Here is a 21,680-nt window from a genome sequence, read left to right as displayed (position 1 = left end):
CAGAATCACAGCACAGAAGATAGGCAGGCCTGGCCGGGCACAGTGGCTCACGCCTGTAATCCCAGCACTTTGGGAGGCCGAGGTGGGTGGATCGCTTGAGGTCAGGAGCTTGAGACTAGCCTGGCCAACATGGTGAAACCCTGTCTCTACTAAAAATACAAAAATTAGCCAGGCGTGTGGCACGCTTCTGTAATCCCAGCTATTCAGGAGGCTGAGGCAGAAGAATCGCTTGAACCTGGGAGGTGGAGGTCACAGTGAGCCGAGATCATGCCACTGAACTCCAGCCTGGGTGACAGAGTGAAACTCTGTCTCAAAAAAAAAAAAAAAAAATGGCCTAGTGGTGTGGTTTCTGTGGGTGGTGGGTCTATCCAGACTGCCCACCCAGGCTTAGATTCTAACTCCTCCACCACTTAGCCCTGGTTGGCATCCTCACCCTTCAAAATTCAGTAACGCTCAGGAAGGAAAATTATGAACTTTTCACACTTCTAAGTAGTAGTAGTAAATCTGTAACTTACTAAGTCTGGCTATTTATTGGGGTCTGCACTGTGACTGTAACTTTACCTCTATTGGCCCTATGAAGGAAGTGTTCTTCTCCCTTCTTTTAAAATACAAATATTTTTAAAATTTTCAAGCTTACATTAAAGCTTAAAGTACAACCCTTAACCTAGATACGCCAATTCACAATTTGCCAATTGTGCTTTTACACAAACACACACTTTTTTGGCCAAATTGTTTAAAAGTAAGTTACAGACATGTTGATTGACATTTGACCCCTAAATTCTTCAACATGTATCCCCTGATAAGGACATTCTACTACATAACCATAATACATTATGCGTAATAAGCAAGAAGTCAGTATTACCCAATGTAATAGTTATTAAAAAATTTCTGCCAGGTGCAGTGGGTCATGCCTGTAACCCCAGCACTTTGGGAGGCCAAGGCAGACAGATTGCTTGAGCCCAGGAGTTCAAGGCCAGCCTGGGCAACATAGTGAAACCCCATTTCTACAAAAACTACAAAATTTAGCAGGATGTGGTAGCATGCACCTGTAGTCCCAGCTACTTGGGAAGATCACCTGAGCCTGGGGATGTCAAGGCTGCAATGAATCATGATTGCGCCACTGCACTTCAGCCTGGGCGACAGAGTAAAACCCTGTCTCAAAAAAGAAAAAAATTTATAATTGCCCAAAAATACTTTATATAGTTTCTGGTTTTTAAAATCAGATCCAGTCAAGATGTACATATTGCATTTTATTATATCTCTTTTATCAACTCATTTAATCTAAATAGAGCCCCTTGGCATGGTGGCTTATGTCTGTCATACCAACATTTTGGGAGGCCAAGACGGGCGGATCACTTGAGGTCAGGAGTTTGAGACCAGCCTGGCCAACATGGTGAAACCCCATCTCAACTAAAAATACAAAAATTAGCCGTACATGGTGGTGCGTGCCTATACTCCCAGCTACTCGGGAGGCTGAGGCAGGAGATACTTGTACCCAGGAGATGGAGGTTGCAGTGAGCCGAGATTGTGCCACTGCATTCCAGCCTGGGCAACAGAATGTGACTGTATCTCAAATAAGTAAATAAATAAATAGAGCTTCTCCACCTATTTAAATATGTTTGATTGGTTTATCAATGATTAGATTCGGGTTAGATTTGAGTTTTTGGCAATATGTGTACTTACTGCATGTCAGGAGGATATGATGTCAGGGTCTTACTATCCATGAATGCTACATTTGATTATTAGGTAAGATCATGACAACCTGATCTCTCTATCATAAGGGTACACTTTTCTCTCTTACAATTAATAAGTCATCTGTGAAGTGATTCTGAGTCTGCTATAATTATGTGTTCCTGATAACCTTTCACACCACATCCTTGGATGATCCTTGCTTGAATAGCAACACTGAGGGTTGCAAATTGGTAATTTTCTAATTCTACCATTCCTTCTGTGTTTTATTAGCTAGTATTCTTTTTTATAGAATAAATTTTCCCTGTCTCTATCTTTCTCACTCCCTTCTTCTCACCCTCTCTTTGGGGAATAACATTATGGAGTCCTGTTTTTTGTTTGTTTTTGAGACAGAGTCTCACCCTGTTGCCCAGGCTGGAGTGCAGTGGTGCGATCTTGGCTCACTGCAACCTCCACTTCCCAGATTCAAGTGATTCTCCTGCCTCAGTCTCCCAAGTAGCTGGGATAACAGGCACGGGTCACCCTGCCCAGCTTTGTTTTGTATTTTTAGTAGAGAAGGGGTTTTGCTATGTTAGCCAGGCTGGTCTTCCAACTCCTGACGTCAGGTGATCCGCCTGCCTCGGCCTCCCAAAGTGCTGAGATTACAGGCATGAGCTACCGCACCCAGCTTGGACTGTTGTTTTTTTTTGTTGTTCGTTTTTTTTTTTTTTTTTTTTTTTTAATTCATTGGTCTATATGAAGTCACCTTGAACTTTTCCTGTAAAAATCCAGGAATCATCAGTTTCTCCAGGAAGCCCTGGTTTCTTTTAGAAGAGATGATGACATTCGGAAACAAAGATCCAGGGCTAGGTGTGTTTATTGCTACTGGGTGTCATTTCTAGGCTTTATGAGTGAGCACAGCTAGGAAATGATGGATAGGTGATTGATTGATAGATGATAGATGGACAATTTTCATTACTTGGTATGTTTATTGTTACAACAGCTAGTCCCCACCGACAGGATTGCATGGTAAGTCATTTCACAATGGAAGTAATGCTGGTTATGGAAGTGGACAGTAATGTAGGAAAAAAGGAAACTGCACAGAAAAGAGCCTTTGCCTATTCCAGGTCGCCATGAGTATACAGGCTGTTGGCTAGGCCCTCTGTGGCTGGGTTCAGCTTCCTGCCGAAGACCTCTAAAGGACTGGTTCTCTGAAGGGTGTCCAAACTTCCCAGACGCCATGACTCTGAGATCAAGAATGCACATGAAGCCCTCGGCAAGGGATTCACACTCTTTGGGTCTGCTTTAGGTTGTCTTTGAAATAAAGACAATGTGATCAGTCCTGCCTGGGTCCCAGAGTTGTAAGGATCAATATATTTATCAATATGTTTATTTTTAAACATTGCTAGTTGTGTCTCTTCACATTTGTTACCAAATTCCTTCTCTTCTCATTGTTTTAAAACCATGGAGTGAAATGTCGTTGCTTTATAATCTGGTTTTAATACATTGTGCTAAGATGTCTTATTCAAATATTCTTTCAGATTATCAGCCATCAGTGCTTCCAGATTAAAATTTTAATTATTCAATCTTTTTTGAAAAATACTATTGAGATTTGGATTAGGACAACATAACAACTATAATTAATTGGGGGGTGGGCGGGCTTTGGAATGAGGCCTGGCTCTGTCACCCAAACCAGAGGGCAGTGGCATGATCTTAGCTCACTGCAGCCTCCACCTACTGGGACAAAATCAATTACTAAAATAGAAGAAGTTCCTATAGCTATTATCACTAGGGAAATTACAATGTTTTTAACCCTGGCCAACAGCTGGGGACAAATCTAAAATGTATATTGCTTATTATATCACAGTATCACACAACCCCTCCCCCGAGTGCGAGGCGGTGACTATGCAGACGTGAGACATGCAGTTGCTCTCAGCCCACAAACTAGGCAGTGGTTCCCAAAAAAAATTGTTTTGTCACCCACAGTATGAAGATACCGTGATCCAGTTCATGGACACACAACTGAAACAAAAGGTTCACAACAATATATAATTGGTCACAACCCACTTAACTGTATTGATGTCGTGACTTGCCAATAGGTCACAACCTTCATTTTTTTCCTGTTTATGGAGATAAAACTTACGTATGGTAAAATTTACCGCCCCCCCCTTTTTTTTTTTAAATTGAGACACAGGTCTCACTATGTTTTCCAGGCTGGTCTTGAACTCCTGGGCTCAAGTGACCCTCCTGCCTTGGCCTCTCAAAGTACTGGGATTATAGGCATGAACCACCCCAGCTGGCCAAAATTCACCCTTTTAGATGTGTACAGTTACATGAATTTTGCCAGCCTTTATAAAGACATTTGACCACCACCACATCATATTCCTTTGGTGCCAACCTAATAGAATATTCCCATCACTCCAAAATATGCCTTGTGTTTCTTTGTAGCCAGTCTTTTCTCTCTAACCCAGCCCCAGGAATTCACTTAATCTGATTTCTGTCTTTATAGTTTTGCCTTTGCCAGAATGTTATACAAATAGAATCATGCACCATATAACCTTCTGAGGCTGACTTCTTTCACTTGATGTAATGCTTTTGAAATTCAGGTATGTGGTAATGTCTTTTAGTAGTTCCTATATATTGCTGAGTCATATTCTATTGTATGGATGTACTACAATTTGTTTATCTGTTTACATTTTAGTTGTTTCTGAGTTTGGGCAGTTATGAATAAGCTGCCATAAACATTCACATACGAGTCTTTGCATGGACATATGTCTCCATTTCATGGCTGAAATATCTAGGAGCAGGGTCATTGTCATGGGATAATTGTATGCTGTATTAGTCCATTCTCAGACTGCTAATAACGACATACCCGAGACTGGGTAATTTATAAAGGAAAGAGGTTTAATTGACTCACAGTTCCACAGGACTAGGGAGGCCTCAGGAAACTTAAAATAATGGCAGAAGGGGAAGCAAACATGTCCTTCTTCACATGGCAGCAGCAAGGAGAAGTGCCAAGCAAAGGGGAAACCCCTTATAAAACCATCAGATCTCTTAAGAACTCACTCGCTATCACAAGAACAGCATGAGGAAAACCACCCCAATGATTCAGTCATCTCCACCTAGTCCTGCTCTTGACACATGGGGATTATTACAATTCAAGGTGAGATTTGGGTGGGGACACAGAGCCAAACCATACCATATGCCAAACTGTTTTCAACAGTGGTTACCATTTGCCAGCAGTGTATGAGGTTTCCATTGTTCTGTGTACTCACCTTCATTTGGCATTGTCAGTTTTCATATGAGCCACTGTAATAGGTGTATAGTAGCATGTAATTGTGGTTTCAATTTTCATACTGTAATGACTAATGATATTGACCATCTTTTCATGTGATTGTCAGTCATCTACATATCTTCTTTGCTGGAGTATTTGTTAGATCTTTTGTCTGGTTTTTTTTTTTTTTTTTTTTTTTTTTTTTAAGTAGAGATAGGGTTTCGCCATGTTGGCCAGGCTGTTCTTGAACTCCTGGGCTCAAGTGATCTGCCCGCCTCAGCCTCCCAAAGTGCTGTGATTACAGGCATGAGCCGCTGCACCCAGCTTTGTCTGTTTTTCAGTTGGGTTATTTTCTTACTGAGTTACTGAGTTTTGAGAGTCCTTTATATATTCTGGTTAACAATCCTTTATCAGATAGGTGTTTTGCAAGTATTTTCCCCGTGTCTTATTCTTTCATTTCCTTAACAGTGTCTTTTGAAGAGCAGATGTTTTTTATTTGGATGAAGTCTAGTTTATTGATGTTTTTAATGGTTTGTCCCTTTTAGGTCCTATCCAAGAAATCTTCGCCTAATCCACAGTTGCAAAGATTTTCTCCTAGAAGTTGTGTAGTTCTAAATTTTATATTTAGGTCTATGATCTGTTTTGAGTTTATTTTTCATATATGGCATAAGAGATGGACCAAGTTTCTTTTTTTTACCCATATGGATGTCCACTGATCTGCATTTTGATAGAGCCAGGGAAGAGGGCCATGTGCAAAGCAGATCCCTGCAGATGGAACGGTGAGTGCTGCCAGAGGGGTTTGTGCAAGGCACCAGGAAGCCCTGAGAGGAGAGCTGTTAACCTACTGGAGATTGGGGACAGCCATACAGAGGTGATGACTCATAGGCTGGGCCTGAAAGGTAGACAGCAGAGAGGGTAGAGAAGGTAGACAAGGGTGGTCTAGGGACAGCAAAGGCAGGGCAGGTGACAGCATGAAGGAGACTGACTCAGTGGTGTCCGGAGTGCGTGGAGGGCAGGGTTAGACATGAGAGGGAAGAAGAAGGTGGTTTGGGCAGGGCCGGTGCTTCAGGAAGGTCTGCAGACCAGAAAGGAAAGTACACAGAAGGCAGGGAGCCAAGTGAGGATGTAGGGGTGCAGGGGGCAGGGATGAGGCCTGAGCTCTGGGAGTAGCTATAGGGATGGGTTCAAGGAGACAGTGAAGACAACCTGTAGGGCTGGAGTTGGGGCTGCCTCCCTCAGGCAGTTGGGTGGCTGAGAAGAGTTCCCAGCAGAGTTAGGGGCACAGGAATACACAGGTGAGGCTTCTGGTACCTGTGTTACTGGTGGAGGGTCTTCACTATGAGTTGTCCAGGTCCTTGGCATTTTGAACAAAGTAGCAGAGGGGCTGGACGTGGTAACCCCCACACTTTGGGAGGCCTAGGTGGCGGATCAGTTGAGGTCAGTCCAAGACCACCCTGGCCAACATAGTAAAATCTGTCTCTACTAAAAATAATAATAATAAAAAGAGTAGCAGGGGAATGAAATGCAGGAATAAAGCAGCGAAAGCAGGAATTAAAGTGAGAAAGCACTCCGCAGGGTAGGAGTGAGCCGGAGCAAGGAACTCAAAGGCCCAGTTACAAAGTTCTCTGGGCTATAAGTACCCCATTTGAGGTTCTTATCAGCTACCCCTTATCTGGACGAAGGATTTAGTCTGTGGCTGATTAAAGGCTGAGGTGAATGGGCACCCTATGCAGATAGAGGGATGGTCCCAATCAATCTAAGGCCCCCTCCCTTTCCATCTGAGACATGGTGGAGTGGGAGGGTTGCTGGGAGAGAAGCGTTTTGATCGTTTGTCACCCAGCTGGGGAGATAGGGTTCTTCTTCTTGGTTCAGCTTTAGGAATTTGGTGTTAATTGGCCTTAGGGTCCCTGCCCCCAGACCCAGGGTTTTCCTTTTGATCCAGCTTTGGGAAGTCAGCAGAATTGGCCTCAGATTTTTTGCCCCCAGACCTTGGTGTTTTCTCTTTCATGAAGTTAGCACAAATTGGCCTGGTTCCGTGTCTCCAGACCCTGTTCTCGTGCCTCGCTTGCAGAATATCCAGGTGGAGGTGGCCAGGAGGCAGCTGGGAAGCCATGGGGGGCTGAGGCTCAGTGGTGTTAGTTCACACTACCTGACTGCAAACCTCCGCCGACTCATGAAGCTCCCCTTGTGTCATGTCATTGTGCCTTTTGTAGCAGGGCCGTAGATTTGTGATGATGGACACTGTGGCCCTGTGACTAGAAAATAGGGGCTTAGACCAGGCACGGTGGCTCACGTCTATAATCCCAACACTTGGGGAGGCCAAGGCAGACAGATCATGAGGTCAAGAGATCGAAACCATCCTGGCCAACATGGTGAAATCCCATCTCTACTAAAAATACAAAAATAAATTAGCCTGGTGTGGTGGTGTGCGCCTGTAATCGCAGCTACTTAGGAGACTGAGGCAGGAGTGTCACTTGAATTCTGGGAGGCAGAGGTTGTAGTGAGCTGAGATCGCACCACTGCACTCTAGCCTGGTGCCAGCGAGACTCTGTCTCAAAAAAAAAAAAAGAAAAAGAAAATAAGGGCTTAGAGGACTGAGCTCTGTGACTCAATAGGTAAGGGGAGATCACCACAGAGAGCTCCCTATACTCGGAGCAGAAGACCTGCCTGCTGGCCAGCGTCTGCCCTGACTGCCTGTACAACTGTGCTGCTCTCCCCAGACAAATGACTGGGAGCCATGATGTCATCGGGGACACAGGAAAGCAGGTGCTCTGCTGCTTTTGCGAGCAGAGAAATAGGAGTTTGAGCACCTATCCAGGGGTCCTAGGGAATGCCCTGTTGCTCCTGACCTCCCCTGCCTGTAATGCTCTGAGCACTTCAGCCCTAAGGCATGGAAGAGAGAAGGGTCTGTGGACCATGGAACTGTCCGTGTTCTCTCTGACAACTGCTCCTTTTCCTGCCATGGAGTTGAGCCACTTCACAGAGCCTGGGCCTGAAACCCAGTGTTGGGAGGGGGGTGTTTGTTTTCAAGGAGAAAGAGAGACTAAAACTAGAACATGCACATTTCTATCCAGAAAGAATAAAAAGAGGGCAACAGGGAAGAAAATTCTGGACTAAGTAAAGGGGACCCACTCGTGGGTCCAGCTCCTGCCTGGGCCCTCTGGAGACAGAATTGGCCAGATTCAGCCCTGAGTCACAGCGCCCTCCCCAGTTGCTGCCTGGCAGTCAGTCTCCACAGCAGCAGCCACGCCCCCAGCAGCGGCTCGCCCACACCTCTGTGGGACCTCCCCACCGTCTCACAGCCCATCTGCTCCAGGCTTCTACTGACAATTTTGTATTTCACATGGGCTCATTTCTCCTCAAACACTCCAGATGGTGAATGCCTTTCTACAATATCAAAGTGCCCTGTTAGACTGGGGAGGACCCATGAGGGGACATACCCCCGCCCCCGCCAGAGAGTCGAGCATGGCAGCTGAATATCTCACACTGGCATGACCCCCATCCTCTGGAGAAAGAAGGCCTCAGTGCAGTCAGCCTCTTCAGGAGGCAGAAATGAGAAGTTCTCGCCACCCCTGCTGGGTGAGTTTGGGGAGGTGCCTCCTCAAACCTCTGTTTCTCCATCTAGACAGCATGCTTGGCAGGATGGATTTTTGTTTGTTTGTTTGTTTGTTTTTTGAGACCAGGTCTCACTCTGTCTCCCAGGCTGGAGTACTGTGGCGTAATCACGGCTCACTGCAGCCTCGACCTCACACACTCAAGCGATCCTCCCACCTCAGCCTCCCAAGTAGCTAGGACTACAGGTACTCGCCACCACACCCTGCTTTGTTGTTGTTGTTGTTGTTGTTGTTGAGACAGGGTTTCGCCATGTTGGCCAGGCTGGTCTCGAACTCCTGAGCTTGCCTCGGCCTTCCAAAGTGCTGGGATTACAGACGTGAGCCACTGTGTCTGCCAGCCAGATAGTTTTTGATGGACCAAGGTTCATTCCCGATGGTCTCCCACATCTTCTACCTGTCTTGTCACTGTGCCTTCATTCTCTCGTCTCCTCTACCAGCACAGGCTCTTCTGGGGGTAATCCTGGGGCCAGTTTCTGTTGGCAACCCTACCTGCCATGTTGGGGAAGGATGACCGAGTCTGTCCACAGGCTGGCTCTGGGGATGGTATAGTGTTGGAAGCTGCAGCGGAGATCTCCTGTTTTCTAGAATATGTGGTGAAGGAGATGCACCAGCCATAGATGCTGACAGCTGGGAGATCGGGGGGCTTTGTTAAGGAGTAGATGGGTTACCTTCAGGAGGGTGCTCTGACAGAGTCCTGCATTTGCACTGACCTTGCAGCCAGTTTCAGAGAAGCTTGGCGTGTTATGACAGCAAAGGATGGGCCACCAGGAGCCAAGAGCATCTTCATGGCAAGGCAAGTCAGCATGGGAGCAGTGAAAGTCTAGAAAGAATTGTCATTTGCAGTCCGGACAGCTGAGTGACCCACCCACTGTGGGCCTTGAAGATAGATGGAAATGACACTAATCATGGCCATTCATTGTCAAATCTTTGAGAGAAAAATAAATAAATTCAGCAGCGTCATCGGTACAGAAGGAGGAGCACTGAGCCTGGAGTCATAAATCTCAGACCATTTGTTCAGTACTTAGAACATACCGATCTTTGGCTAGTAAGCATTTACACATTTTTCTTTCATATAAAGGAAACTGAGTTTAAATCCTGGCAAGGCACTTCGCCTTTCTGAGCTTGAGGAATGAATCCTGGCACAGTTTTCCTCATCTGCATGACAGGGATGGATGATTATATTGTCTATGTCAAAAGATGATATAACTTTTTTTTTTTTTGAGACAGAGTTTCACTCTTGTTGTCCAGCCTGGAGTGCAATGGCGCAGTCTCGGCTCACTGCAACCTCCACCCCCTGAGTTCAAACGATTCTCCTGCCTCAGCCTCCTGAACAGCTGGGATTACAAGTGCCTGCCACCATGCCCAGCTAATTTTTGTATTTTTAGTAGAGATGGGGTTTCACCATGTTGGCCAGTCTGATCTTGAACTCCTGACCTCAGGTGATCCACCCGCCTCAGCCTCCCTAAGTGCTGGGATTACAGGCGTGAGCCACCGTGCCCAGCTGATACAACTGTTATGCAGGCAAATATATGTATAAACACGTAGCATAGCTTTCAGTCCAGGCACGTTTTCCTTTCTTTCTTTAGACCAGTGTTTCTCTATTCTAACTGAACATTTAGAATCACTAAGGGAACTCTTTCAAAACACCAGTGCTGGGGCAGTATTCCAGACCAATTAGAACAGAACGTCGGCGGGGGACCCAGGCTTTAGGGGTCCTTTCCTTTCTTTTCCTGTTTCCTTTTCCCTTTCTCCCTAGTGAAGCTAATGTACTTTGCACAGTGTTAACAATTATCACCCATTCATCAGGTATTAATTCATTTCAATCCCAAGGGCATAGGCTTGATATACAATAAGGAGTTAAGGACTGTGAGTTCTCAGATGAAGTTTGGTTATAGTCATTTCTCACTTGTCACCCTCTCCAGGGCCACTTCCAGCAACCCAGTCTCCTGCCATGTCCGACCCCATCACGCTGAACGTCGGGGGGAAGCTCTATACAACCTCATTGGCAACTCTGACCAGCTTCCCTGACTCCATGCTAGGCGCCATGTTCAGCGGGAAGATGCCCACCAAGAGGGACAGCCAGGGCAACTGCTTCATTGACCGTGACGGCAAAGTGTTCCGCTATATCCTCAACTTCCTGCGGACCTCCCACCTTGACCTACCCGAGGACTTCCAGGAGATGGGCCTGCTCCGCAGGGAGGCCGACTTCTACCAGGTGCAGCCCCTGATTGAGGCTCTGCAGGAGAAGGAAGTGGAGCTCTCCAAGGCCGAGAAGAATGCCATGCTCAACATCACACTGAACCAGCATGTGCAGACGGTCCACTTCACTGTGCGCGAGGCGCCCCAGATCTACAGCCTCTCCTCCTCCAGCATGGAGGTCTTCAATGCCAACATCTTCAGCACCTCCTGCCTCTTCCTCAAACTCCTTGGCTCTAAGCTCTACTACTGCTCCAATGGCAATCTCTCCTCCATCACCAGCCACTTGCAGGACCCCAACCACCTGACTCTGGACTGGGTGGCCAATGTGGAGGGCCTGCCAGAGGAGGAGTACACCAAGCAGAACCTCAAGAGGCTCTGGGTGGTGCCTGCCAACAAGCAGATCAACAGCTTCCAGGTCTTCGTGGAGGAGGTACTGAAAATCGCTCTGAGCGATGGCTTCTGCATCGATTCTTCTCACCCACATGCTCTGGATTTTATGAACAATAAGATTATTCGATTAATACGGTACAGGTAAAAGGACCCCATAGCATTGGAGACGGGAAGTCCCAAGAAGCTCATGTCAGCCAGGTCTTGGAGGGCATCTCGCCAGTGGTGCGAGGCAGGGGACTGTACTAATCTGTATTAATTGTGTAGCAGGACTTGATTCCCCCCATGATGAAGTCCACCTTCTGGAATCCATTGTCCTCTGAACAGAACCACCTTTTTTCTTGCCATTTTGAGCTGCAGATGGGCTACTGTGACAAGTGAAGAGTCAGCTGATGTGTACTAAAGGAGGCCACAGGAGGATTTTCCAGCCAGGACAAAGGAGTGGCAGCTTTCTCCTGGGCTCCACCCGTCTGTACCACTAGCCAGTGCCGTGTTTATCCATCTGCAAGAAGGCCCTGCTGGAGAGGATGGGATGAGAACAAGAGGCCACCTCCAGTTAACCAGGACATAAAGTCCCCAGCAGTTCCTGTCACACCTGCTCCTCCCTCCCTAGGGTGCATCCATAATTGTGGATGTTTGCCCAGGGGTGACCGTGCTTGGCTGGCTTGGAATGTCATGCATTCTCAGAGCCCTGTTAGTGTCCCCTCCTGGGGGACAGAGATGAGGTGTGGCAGGGTCTAGAGGAATGAGTGTCCAGGCAGGGTTCAAAAGGTAGGAATGTGCCTCTTGATGGGGCTGAATCAAGGGATTCCTGGCTTCAGAAAGGGTCTGCTATCTCTGCAAAGATGTGCAAGAGTCTGGAGCCAGTGTAATGAAAGGCGCTTCCAAATCCAGTCTGTCGCCTGACTTTTGTCATTGTTTTCCCAAAAATTTGAGGTATCATTGAAACAGGTCATTTTAAACAAATATATTATGGATTCTCAGGGTTAGAAATAATTAGATGATTGCTTAGTCCTCCCCCACCCCTAGAACACCCCAGCACATCTGAGGATGAGCGCCTCTCCCTGGGTACCAGCAAGTGATCACCTTGGCCTGCTGGCGTACCTCAGCTCATAGGTAGCGCGCCATCCCCAAGGCAGCTCCTGCCATGGTTGGACGGTGCTGACTGTTAGAAAGTTCTTCCCTATACTGAGCCAAAATCTGTTCTGCCACTTGCTGGATCTTGGTGGCAGACCTTCGCTTTCACCCAGTTACATATCTTTGCTTTCAAAATAGTCACCTTGAGAGGCCAGAAATTTTTCTGAAAACATTATTACTCAGAATTCAGATTCCCCTCTGGGATCTGTCTTCAGAATCAAAGTTAGCTGTTTTCTATCCCCTGTAAGTCACTCCCCTTTTGTTATAGCCACTCCCCTTTTGTTATAGCTTCATCTCGTTTGTAACCCCCACTTCACCCACCTTCCCCACAAGCTATGGCTCCATATGCCTTTTGACCATTTTCTGTTGGAAGAGGAAGATTCGCGGCCCCTGAGGAGATCCAGAGGAAAGAGACAGGGTCTCCAAGCGTGCTGTGCAGCAAGGAGCCCAGGAGTGGTGTGGACCATAATAGCGCCCTTAGGGTAAATTGCGGCCCCTAAGACCCTGCCCTCAGGAAGGCGGCCTTCCCCTGCAGTCCTGTGTCCTACCCCTGGGTCTCTGTGGGGTGCCATCCAGGGCAAGCAACCCAAGCACTGCTTCCCACCGGGTGATGAGCTGTGCAGGCCTCCAAACTGCACGTCATGATTCATCCCTAAAGTGAGTTTGGCCTTGAGAGTCCCAGGGTCCTCCCCGCTGGGCAGGGGTCCTCAGACAAAGCCAAGGAAGCCCGGTGACACGGGCACCCATGGGAGATGGGCCCAGAAAGGGGCTTCCCATAGATAAGCCCTGTAAGTAGGGAGCTTGTACACTGGGCCATGGGCAGAGCCAATTCCCTTGAGCAGTAAAGGCCCTTTCCCCCCTACAGTGGGACCCAGGAGTCTCTCTGACAGCTTTTCTGCCAGACGCAGTGACTCATGCCTGTAATCCCAACACTCTTGGGAGGCTGAGGTGGGAAGATCACCTGAGGTCAGGAGTTCAAGGCCTGGCCAACATAGTGAAACCCCACCTCTGCTAAAAATACAAAAAGTAGCTGGGCATGGTGGCAGGCGCCTATAACCCCAGCTATTTGGGAGGCTGATGCAGGAGAATCTCTTGAACCCAGATAGCAGAGGTTGCAGTGAGCTGAGAGTGTGCCATTGCACTCCAGCCTGGACGGCAGAATGAGACTCCATCCCAAAAACAAACAGCTGTCCCAGGCCAAGAGTATTTGGGAAAGCCCCTCATGGAGAACCCAGTTTAGACCAAGTAGCAAAAGCTGTGGTCACAACAAAACAATGTGAGGAAGAAATCTTACAAATCACCACTGCCCTTTTTCCTTTTCCGTAAAACTGTCCATCTTTTCGGTGCTCCCTAATCCAAGCAGCTTGACTTTAGAGAAATTGCAGAAGCAGTGAAGCCACTAACATGCTGTGTGACTTTATGTAAGTCACTCACCTCACTGAGCCACCTCCATTTCTTCATCTGTGAAATGGGCATAACAGTAATACATAACCTTACCTACCTCACAGGGCTGTTGTGAGGACCAAATGAAATAATGTACGTGAGAATACAGTATAAATGATAAAGGACTGTTATTCTTTTGTGTCTGCTTACAACGGGGAACAACACTGGTCTTGAGTCACAGTGACTTGGGTTTGAATCCAGAGCTCCAAGGCTCTGTAACCTTGCACAAGTCACTGAACGTCTCTGATTTGTTTCCTCATCAGGCAACAACCCCTTCCAGGGTTATGCAACTTAAACGAGCTGGTGTCTGTGAAAATTCCGAGCTAGGCCTGGCACCCAGGAGCTCAGTGCTCTTGCAGGAGGTAGTTAGGGTGGACTCTTGGTGGGGGATTAGGAGTCCCAGGAGAGTAGAGTTTAACAAGCCCTTACGGAGCACTTGCTGTGTTGGTCCTGAGGACAGGAACAGCCACGAATAAGCTCAGCTAAGTTCAGCCTGGAGAAAGTTTAGAGCTTCACACAGCGTGCTGTGGGAACTCAGGGAAAGGGCTCAGTTCTCAGAAGGAGGCTTGTGGATGGCCAAGGTGGGCCTCTGAGGGTAGGCCAGCCTTAACAGAATAAGCAAGAGAGCGCCATGGGCACAGGGAACGGCAGGAGCAGAGCTGGCAGCCAGGCAGGGAGGGCAAGCAAGGGCGGGTGTGCATTCACACCGCCGCTGCACCAGGGGCGGGAGGGGGCACGCAGTGCAATATCATTGCCCGCATCCAGGTTAGGTGAACTCGGCCTGCTTGGCAAAAATGTGAGAAAGACAGAACAAATGCACAGCAGTGATGGCAGCACCATCGGTGGATGGGTGAGTCTGAGTACGAATTGTGAGCAGGGATATGCTTCTTGTGAGCTCCTCACTGTCCTGGGTGAGAACTTGTGGTGATCTCACCTGGACTCAGTTTACCCTTTTATGCCACCGAGGGCTCCATCCCAGCTGAAGGACCAATGCCAGGAACACAACACTTGTCAGCTCTCAGTTCCTGCCCTAGGTGTGGTCCCATGCATGTAGAGGGACAATTAGAATGGGTGCCTAAGGGAACCCTAAGCACCCACTGGTGTGACTACTTCATGAGGACCACCACCAAACAGGGGCCCTGCATGCTTGAAGGCAGCAGCAGGCACCACTCCGTGACCTCATGCCCTTAGCACCTCCAAAAGCCCTCCACCCTCTTATGAAGGGCCTAGCCTCATGACCGTGGTCTGCCTTTGGGCCAGAGCTCCCAGTGCAGGGGTGGCCAAGGTCCCCACTTGCCCACACCTCAGAATGTGCAGCCTCGGACGCAGCCACTCTGTTTTGTAAACTGCAGCCTAAATCACACAGCATTTGTGAAACCACCCGTTTATTCACTACAAATTTCTAGCTTCCTTTTACAAATTACTCTTAAAACAGTCTGACTGGGAGTCTGAGGTGGGCGGATCACGAGGTCAAGAGATCAAGACCATCCTAGCCAACATAGTGAAACCCCATCTCTACCAAAAATACAAAAATTAGCCGGGCATGGTGGCAGGCACCTGTAATCCCAGCTACTTGGGAGGCTGAGACAGGAGAATAGCTTGAACCCGGAAGGCGGAGGTTGCGGTGAGCCCAGATCGCACCACTGCCCTCCAGCCTGGCAACAGAGTGAGACTCCATCTCAAAACAACAACAACAACAAAATCATCAGGCTAGGTGTAGTCACCTGTAATCCCAGGTGTTTACAGATCAAACCTGTAATCCTAGCACTTTGGGAGGCCAGGGTAGGTGGATCACCTGAGGTCAGGAGTTCGAGACCAGCCTAATGAACATAGTGAAATCCTGTCTCTACTAAAAATACAAAAATAGGCCAAGCATGGTGGTGCATGCCTGTAATCCTAGCTACTTGGGAGGCTGAGGCACAAGAATTGCTTGAACCCAGGAAGCAGAGATTGCAGTGAATCGAGATCACACCACTGCACTCCAGCCTGGGCCACAAAGCAAGAATGTCTAAAATAAAATAAAATAAAATCAGTCTGTCATCAGTGGGGGCTTAGCCAAGGTCAGTCCTGGACCAATTTCTTGGCCCAAGAAATTTCAGCCCATCCCTTTCCTGAATTGCAGTCTCTCCACACTGACCGCCTACATCTGCCTGTGTCCCAGGGGGCTCTGGGCTGATGGGGGTGGGTGGCTGGCTGGGAAACGAGGCCTGTGATCAGCTCCAGGAGCAAAACAACCTTGATAACAGGCCCATCAAAGGGAGGGACGGGACCCTGGCAGCTCCGTCTGCCCAGATGGCCTGGTGACCTCAGTCTCCTTCAGAACCTTTGGGACAGTGTGGCACCAACCGAGCTGTGGAAATAGTCCGGTGATACACTCACCCCAGTCTGAGGCACAGGGACCAATGGGGGCTCACTGAGCAACTCATAGCACCCAGGACCCCACCTGACACAAAGGACAGCAAAACAAGCTTTGAGGCGGGGCTGCCTGGCTCTGACGCTCATGAAGAAGTGCACGCTCAGCCTGCTCTATCTGACCCTCTCCACTTGTTTTCCTGGTCCCGTTTCCTGCCAGATTCCCTGCCACTCCCACCGTCCCACCACCAAAACACAGAGCACAACCTTTGTCAACATTTCCAGGTTAGTTGGCAGCCCCAGAGTGTTCTAGCCCATTCACTTCCTTACGCCAAGTCCCTCTCCAAAGCCTGGGTTCCCCTTTACCAAAGAGTTGAGCAAAGGCCTTGTTGAGCCACATTTGAAATCTTAGGGATCCTGCCAGCTAAAGAGCAAAGGTTAATGTGTTATGATATGGGTACCCCTCCCCAGCCCTAATCAGTTCACTTTATACATCCTATGTTGGATTTGTTTACTCGACACCCTTTCGCTTGACACCTTGTATTAAGTTGCCAAGTGCCTTCACATCCACAGTTTCCTTTCATGGAACCACAGGATAGGTCTTGCCATCCCACACTTGTCTGGGCCTCCCTTTGCCACTCTGTCTTCACAGCTTATCCTTCAACACTGTGTAACTTAACTCTACCCAGTAGAGTCAGTCCCAGCCCAGGCTGTGCCATCCTATACCTGGTGAGGACTTTCATCACCACACCGCACTTGTTCATAGCTAGTGCTGCACTGGTAAACAAAGTCCTGATCTATAGTATGGGCCAAGTTCATCTAAATATCATCACCATCGTCAGTTTCAAATAAATACCGTCGGCCAGGTGCAGTGGCTCACACCTGTAATTCCAGCACTTTGGGAGGCCAAGGCGGGCAGATCACCTGAGGTCAGGAGTTCAAGACCAGCCTGACCAACATGGAGTAACCCTGTCTCTACTTAAAAAAAAAAAAAAAGCCAGGTGTGGTGGTGCATGCCTGTAATCCCAGCTACTTGGGAGGCTGAGGCAGGAGAATCACCTGAACCTGGGAGGCGGAGGTTGCAGTGAGCCGAGATCATGCCATTGCACTTGCAACAAGAGTGAAACTCCGTCTCAAAAAATAAATAGGCCGGGCGCGGTGGCTCAGCTGTAATCCAGCACTTTGGAGAGGCCGAGACGGCGGATCAAGAGGTCAGGAGTCCGAGACCATCCTGGTCTACAATGGTGAAACCCGTCTCTACTAAAAAATACAAAAAACTAGCCGGGCGAGGGCGGCGTTGCCCCTGTAAGTCCCAGCAACTCGGGAGGCTGAGGCAGGAGAATGGCGTCAAACCCGGGAGGCGGAGCTTGCAGTGAGCTAGAGATCCGGCCCACAGCACTCCAGCCTGGCGGTCAGAGCAAACTCCATCTTCAAAAAATAAAAATAAAAATAAATAAATAAAATAAATACTGTCACCACTGTCAGTTTCAAGCCACTAATGGGATGTCACCACCAACCTGGAAGACAGACACAGAAGCGGCTCTGGAGAGCAGCTAGGATGAGCAGCTCCAGCCCCCCACCATCTTTCTGGCTGATCCACATGCTGGTAAGGGCAGGGGCTCTGTCGTGCCAGACTAGGGACTGGCCCCTAGCATCTTCTCCTGCCCCTTCATTCTGTGACACTAACCTGTGAACGTAATGCTTACAGATGGAGTGGTCCTGTGATTTCTGTATTTTCCAGTGTGAACTGCTGGACTGTATAAGCACTGCTGGGCATAAAATGACCAGCAAAGTGGAGTCACTCAGATGGCATATCACACCACTGACATGCCCACGAGTGTAGATGGAAAGCTTTTGTCAGGGGAGGCTCACTACCCTGAAATATGATGCTTACCACCTCCTTAGAAGACAAGCCAGGTTAGACAAACCGAGCCACCCTGCCCCCAAACCCCAGCCCCACCATTCCTGAGCAGAGACAAGCTCTCCATGACCGCCTCATGTCCTGACCTAAGACAGTATAGAGAAGACAAGAGACTAGGTCACCAAGACCCCCTGAGCCTCACATGTCCAGGCATATTCCCTCTGCTGCCTTCTTGTGTCCCTTAACGAGCTGACCCACATCACATAGCGAAGGCTGACCAGGCTGAATTTAGCTCCTAAGTTAGCTGACCAGGCTGAATTTGTAACCATAAAAATAAGAAACTAACCATTTACCTCTTCGAGTGCTGTCTCCCAAGGTTGCTAAAAGCAGGCCTCTGGCACTCCTGATAAGAACTAGACCAGGTGCAGTTGGCTGAAGACAAGATGGACTCCAGCACTGACCTTTCACCAAGTTTTCCTCATTATAATCATATCGTAATACTAAAAATCACACCCAGGGCTGGAGATTTAAGGCGCTAATGAGACATATGCATGAGAAACACATGGTCAAACTGCGCAGGTGCTAAAAGTTCCCCATCTCTACATGCCTACATGCCACTCCTTTTTTTCTTGCCTCAGCTTCCTTAAAATGACAAGAGCCAAGTCCTTGCAGGAGCTAGCACCAGGATCCCTTTCCCATACAAGGCTCCCGTGTATTGCTCCAGCTACAAGCCTATGAAACTTTGCCTGAGTAAAACTTCTGTTTTGGCCTGGTGTTAATTTTTTTTTTTTTTTTTTTTTTTTTTGAGACGGAGTCTTGCTCTGTCGCCCGGCTGGACTGTAGTGGTATGATCTCAACTCATTGCAACCTCCACCTCCAGGGTTCAGGCGATTCTCCTGCCTCAGCCTCCAGAGTAGTTGGGACTACAGTCGCGTGCCATCATGCCCAGCTAATTTTTATATTTTTAGTAGAGACAGGGTTTTATCATGTTAGCCAGGCTGGTCTCAAACTCCTGACTTCAGGTGATCCATCCGCCTTGGCCTCCCAAAGTGCTGGTATTACAGGCGTGAGCCACCATGCCCAGTCGGTGTTAATTTCTATTTACGTGAGAGCCAAACACTAGACTAGCTCCAAGCTGGGATAACAAAGTCACTCCCGCTGCTTGGAGTGCCTCACTGATATAGGAGTTAAAAAGAAATCACTTAGGCAGATAGTAAGGGTATGGGAGTCCTTGGTAAGGCTTTTCTTTGTAATGAAAAGCAGCCCAAAATCATTTTCTACCAAACAGCAGCCTGTAAAATCATGCTGCAGACATAGACAAACAAGCTGGGAGCTTGCACAGCTCAATGTGGGCAGGAACTAGGGACTAAACACGTTCAAGGCAGCAGCTTCATCATCCCTTCTCTGCCAGTCACGTGTATGGTAAGGAGCAGACAAGATGGCACCGGCCAAGGAGAGTTCATTTGCTTCATAAGATTAGAGTGGGGCAACCAGCCTTCCTCGCCACACCTAATCAAAACAATCTGTGAACCCTACATAAATCAGATACCGCCTCCTCCAGCTGGACTATAAAGTCTGGTGTATCCACCAACAGCTAGTCTTTTCCACTCAGAGACCCCTCTCTCTACATAGAAAGAGCTGTTTCTCTTTCTCTTCTCTTCTGCTTATTAAAACTCCACTCCTAAACTCCTCGTGTGTGCCTGTGTCCTAAATTTTCCTGGCGCGAGAAAACAAACCCCAGGGTATATACCCGAGACAATGTAGCCCCTTCACCACCCTCTTCTCTCCAATGACCTGTCCATCCACAGTGGTCACCCTTCCCACCTGCCCTCTCCCTAGCCCTTCATCCTGGGGTCTTCCAGTGCCCACAGGTTGGCATCTCCTTGGGTCTGAGAAACAGAGCTCATCATCACATGTTCTGTTTACAGACTGAGTGCTTGTGTCCCTATGATATCCCTGAATTGAAACCTAACCCCCAATGTGATTATATTTGGAGGGATAGGATTTGAGAGGTAGTTAGGTCATGAGAGTGGAACCCTCATGAATGGGATTTGTTCCTACAAAAGGGACCCCAGGGCTGGGCACAGTGGTGCACACCTGTAATCCCAGCACTTTGGGAGGCCGAGGTGGGTGGATCACCTGAGGTCAGGAGTTTGAGACCAGCCTAACATGGTGAAACCCTATCTGTACTAAATACACACACACACACACACACAAAAATTAGCTGAGCATGGTGGCATATGCCTGTAATCCCAACTACTATGGAGGTTGAGGCAGGAGAATCACTTGAATTAGGGAGGCGGAGGTTGCAGTGAGCCGAGATCGTGCCATTGCACTCCAGCCTGGGCAACAGAGTGAGAATCCATCTCAAAAAAAACCCCCACTCACGTCTGTAATCCCAGCTCTTAGAGAAGCCAAGTTGGGTGGATCACCTGAGGTTGGGAGTTCCAGACCAGCCTGACCAACATGGAGAAACCCCATCTCTACTAAAAATACAAAATTAGCCAGGTGTGGTGGTGCACACCTGTAATCCCAGCTACTCAGAAGGCTGAGGCAGGATAATCGCTTGAACCCAGGAGGCAGAGGTTGGAGTGAGCCAAGATCACACCATTGCACTCTAGCCTGGGCAACAAGAGTGAAACTCCGTCTCAGAAAAACAGGGACTCCAGAGGGCTCCCTTTCCCTTTCTACCCCATGAGGACACAGGGAAGACAGACAGCTATGTATGAGGCAGGAAACAAAGTTTCACCAGACATCAAATCTGCCTGTCCCTGATATTGGACTTGGACTTCCCAGCCTCCACAACTGTGAGAAATACATTTCTGCTACCCAGTTTCTGGCATTTTGTTATAGCAGCCCGAATGGACCAAGACATTCATAAATACTGTTAAGCACCTGCCATGTGTCAGGCCCAGGGCAACGCTCTGGGAAATCAAATACAAACCCTGAACATTCCTCCCCTGGGAACTCTGGTGGGGGTGAGGAGCAGATAAACAAATTCCAATATGGTGGTCAGTGCTAAGCAGGAAGTCCGCTCCAGGCAGAGTGGACCACAGAGACAGGATGGCCAGCTTTAGCAACAATGCCTCAACGGACACAGCTCTTTACAGTTTACAAAGCACTTTACTTCCTTTTCTTCATTTCATCCTCATAACAGGGCTCTGAGAGAAGATGCACAGGAGGTATTTTTTTTTTCATAGATGGGAAACTAGGGTTCATGGAGGTGGTCACATTAGGTGTAAGTATAGTGCCTGGCACATGTAGGCCTTGGCTGATATTAAATTGAATTAAGTATCATTTAACTCAAGTTAAATGACCTGGTTGAGGCAAGAACCCAGCCTGAATCCTCCCTTGGAATTATTTCCACTCAACTGTGAGGTCAAGGACAGAACCAGGCTTCCCAGTGCCAAGACTCTGACCCAGGCTTTCCACCGTCGCACCAGGCGACCCTGAGAAAATCACTTCACTGTCCTCGGCCTGGGAGCTTCCTCAGCAAAATGCACAAGGTATTGTTGGGCTCTACCAGCTAGAAGTCTCTTCTAGCCAGAGCTGAAAGGAAGCATCATCCTCCTATCCAGGGAGATATGCAAACAGAGACCAAAAAATCCCTTGATGGGGCTGCCATGGAGGCTTCAGACTAAGGACTGGTCCCCAGCATCTTCTCCCACCCCTTCATCCTGTGACACGAACCTGTGAACATAATGCTCACTGATGGAGCAGTCCCTTGATTTCTGTATTTTCCAGT

The 21,680-nt window shown here is 48.2% G+C and overlaps 1 protein-coding gene across 11 annotated transcripts in view; it reads left to right on the top strand.

Annotated features, from left to right (window-relative positions):
• KCTD21 (potassium channel tetramerization domain containing 21) overlaps nt 1-13,853 on the top strand; it is a 17,145-nt gene extending 3,292 nt beyond the window's left edge. For 4 of the 11 annotated variants that reach the window (XM_017893557.1, XM_017893559.1, XM_017893561.1 and 1 more), the window contains exon 2: nt 10,479-13,853. In XM_017893557.1, the coding sequence (XP_017749046.1) occupies nt 10,508-11,290 (783 nt within the window). In that variant the 5' untranslated portion in view covers nt 10,479-10,507 and the 3' untranslated portion in view covers nt 11,291-13,853. Of the gene's footprint in view, nt 1-4,177; nt 4,275-5,487; nt 5,722-7,893; nt 8,522-8,722; nt 8,743-8,857; nt 9,350-10,478 lie in introns of those variants that run through there. The other 7 variants (XM_017893555.1, XM_017893551.1, XM_017893558.1 and 4 more) reach the window with 7 other exon arrangements.
• Nucleotides 13,854-21,680: the final 7,827 nt, after the last annotated feature.

This window comes from Rhinopithecus bieti, unplaced genomic scaffold (genome assembly GCF_001698545.2).
Source record: "Rhinopithecus bieti isolate Rb0 unplaced genomic scaffold, ASM169854v2 scaffold_23868, whole genome shotgun sequence".
Lineage (NCBI taxonomy): Eukaryota > Metazoa > Chordata > Mammalia > Primates > Cercopithecidae > Rhinopithecus > Rhinopithecus bieti.
The sequence above is the reverse complement of the archived record's forward strand: the minus strand, read 5'-3'. Positions and strand labels throughout refer to the sequence as shown.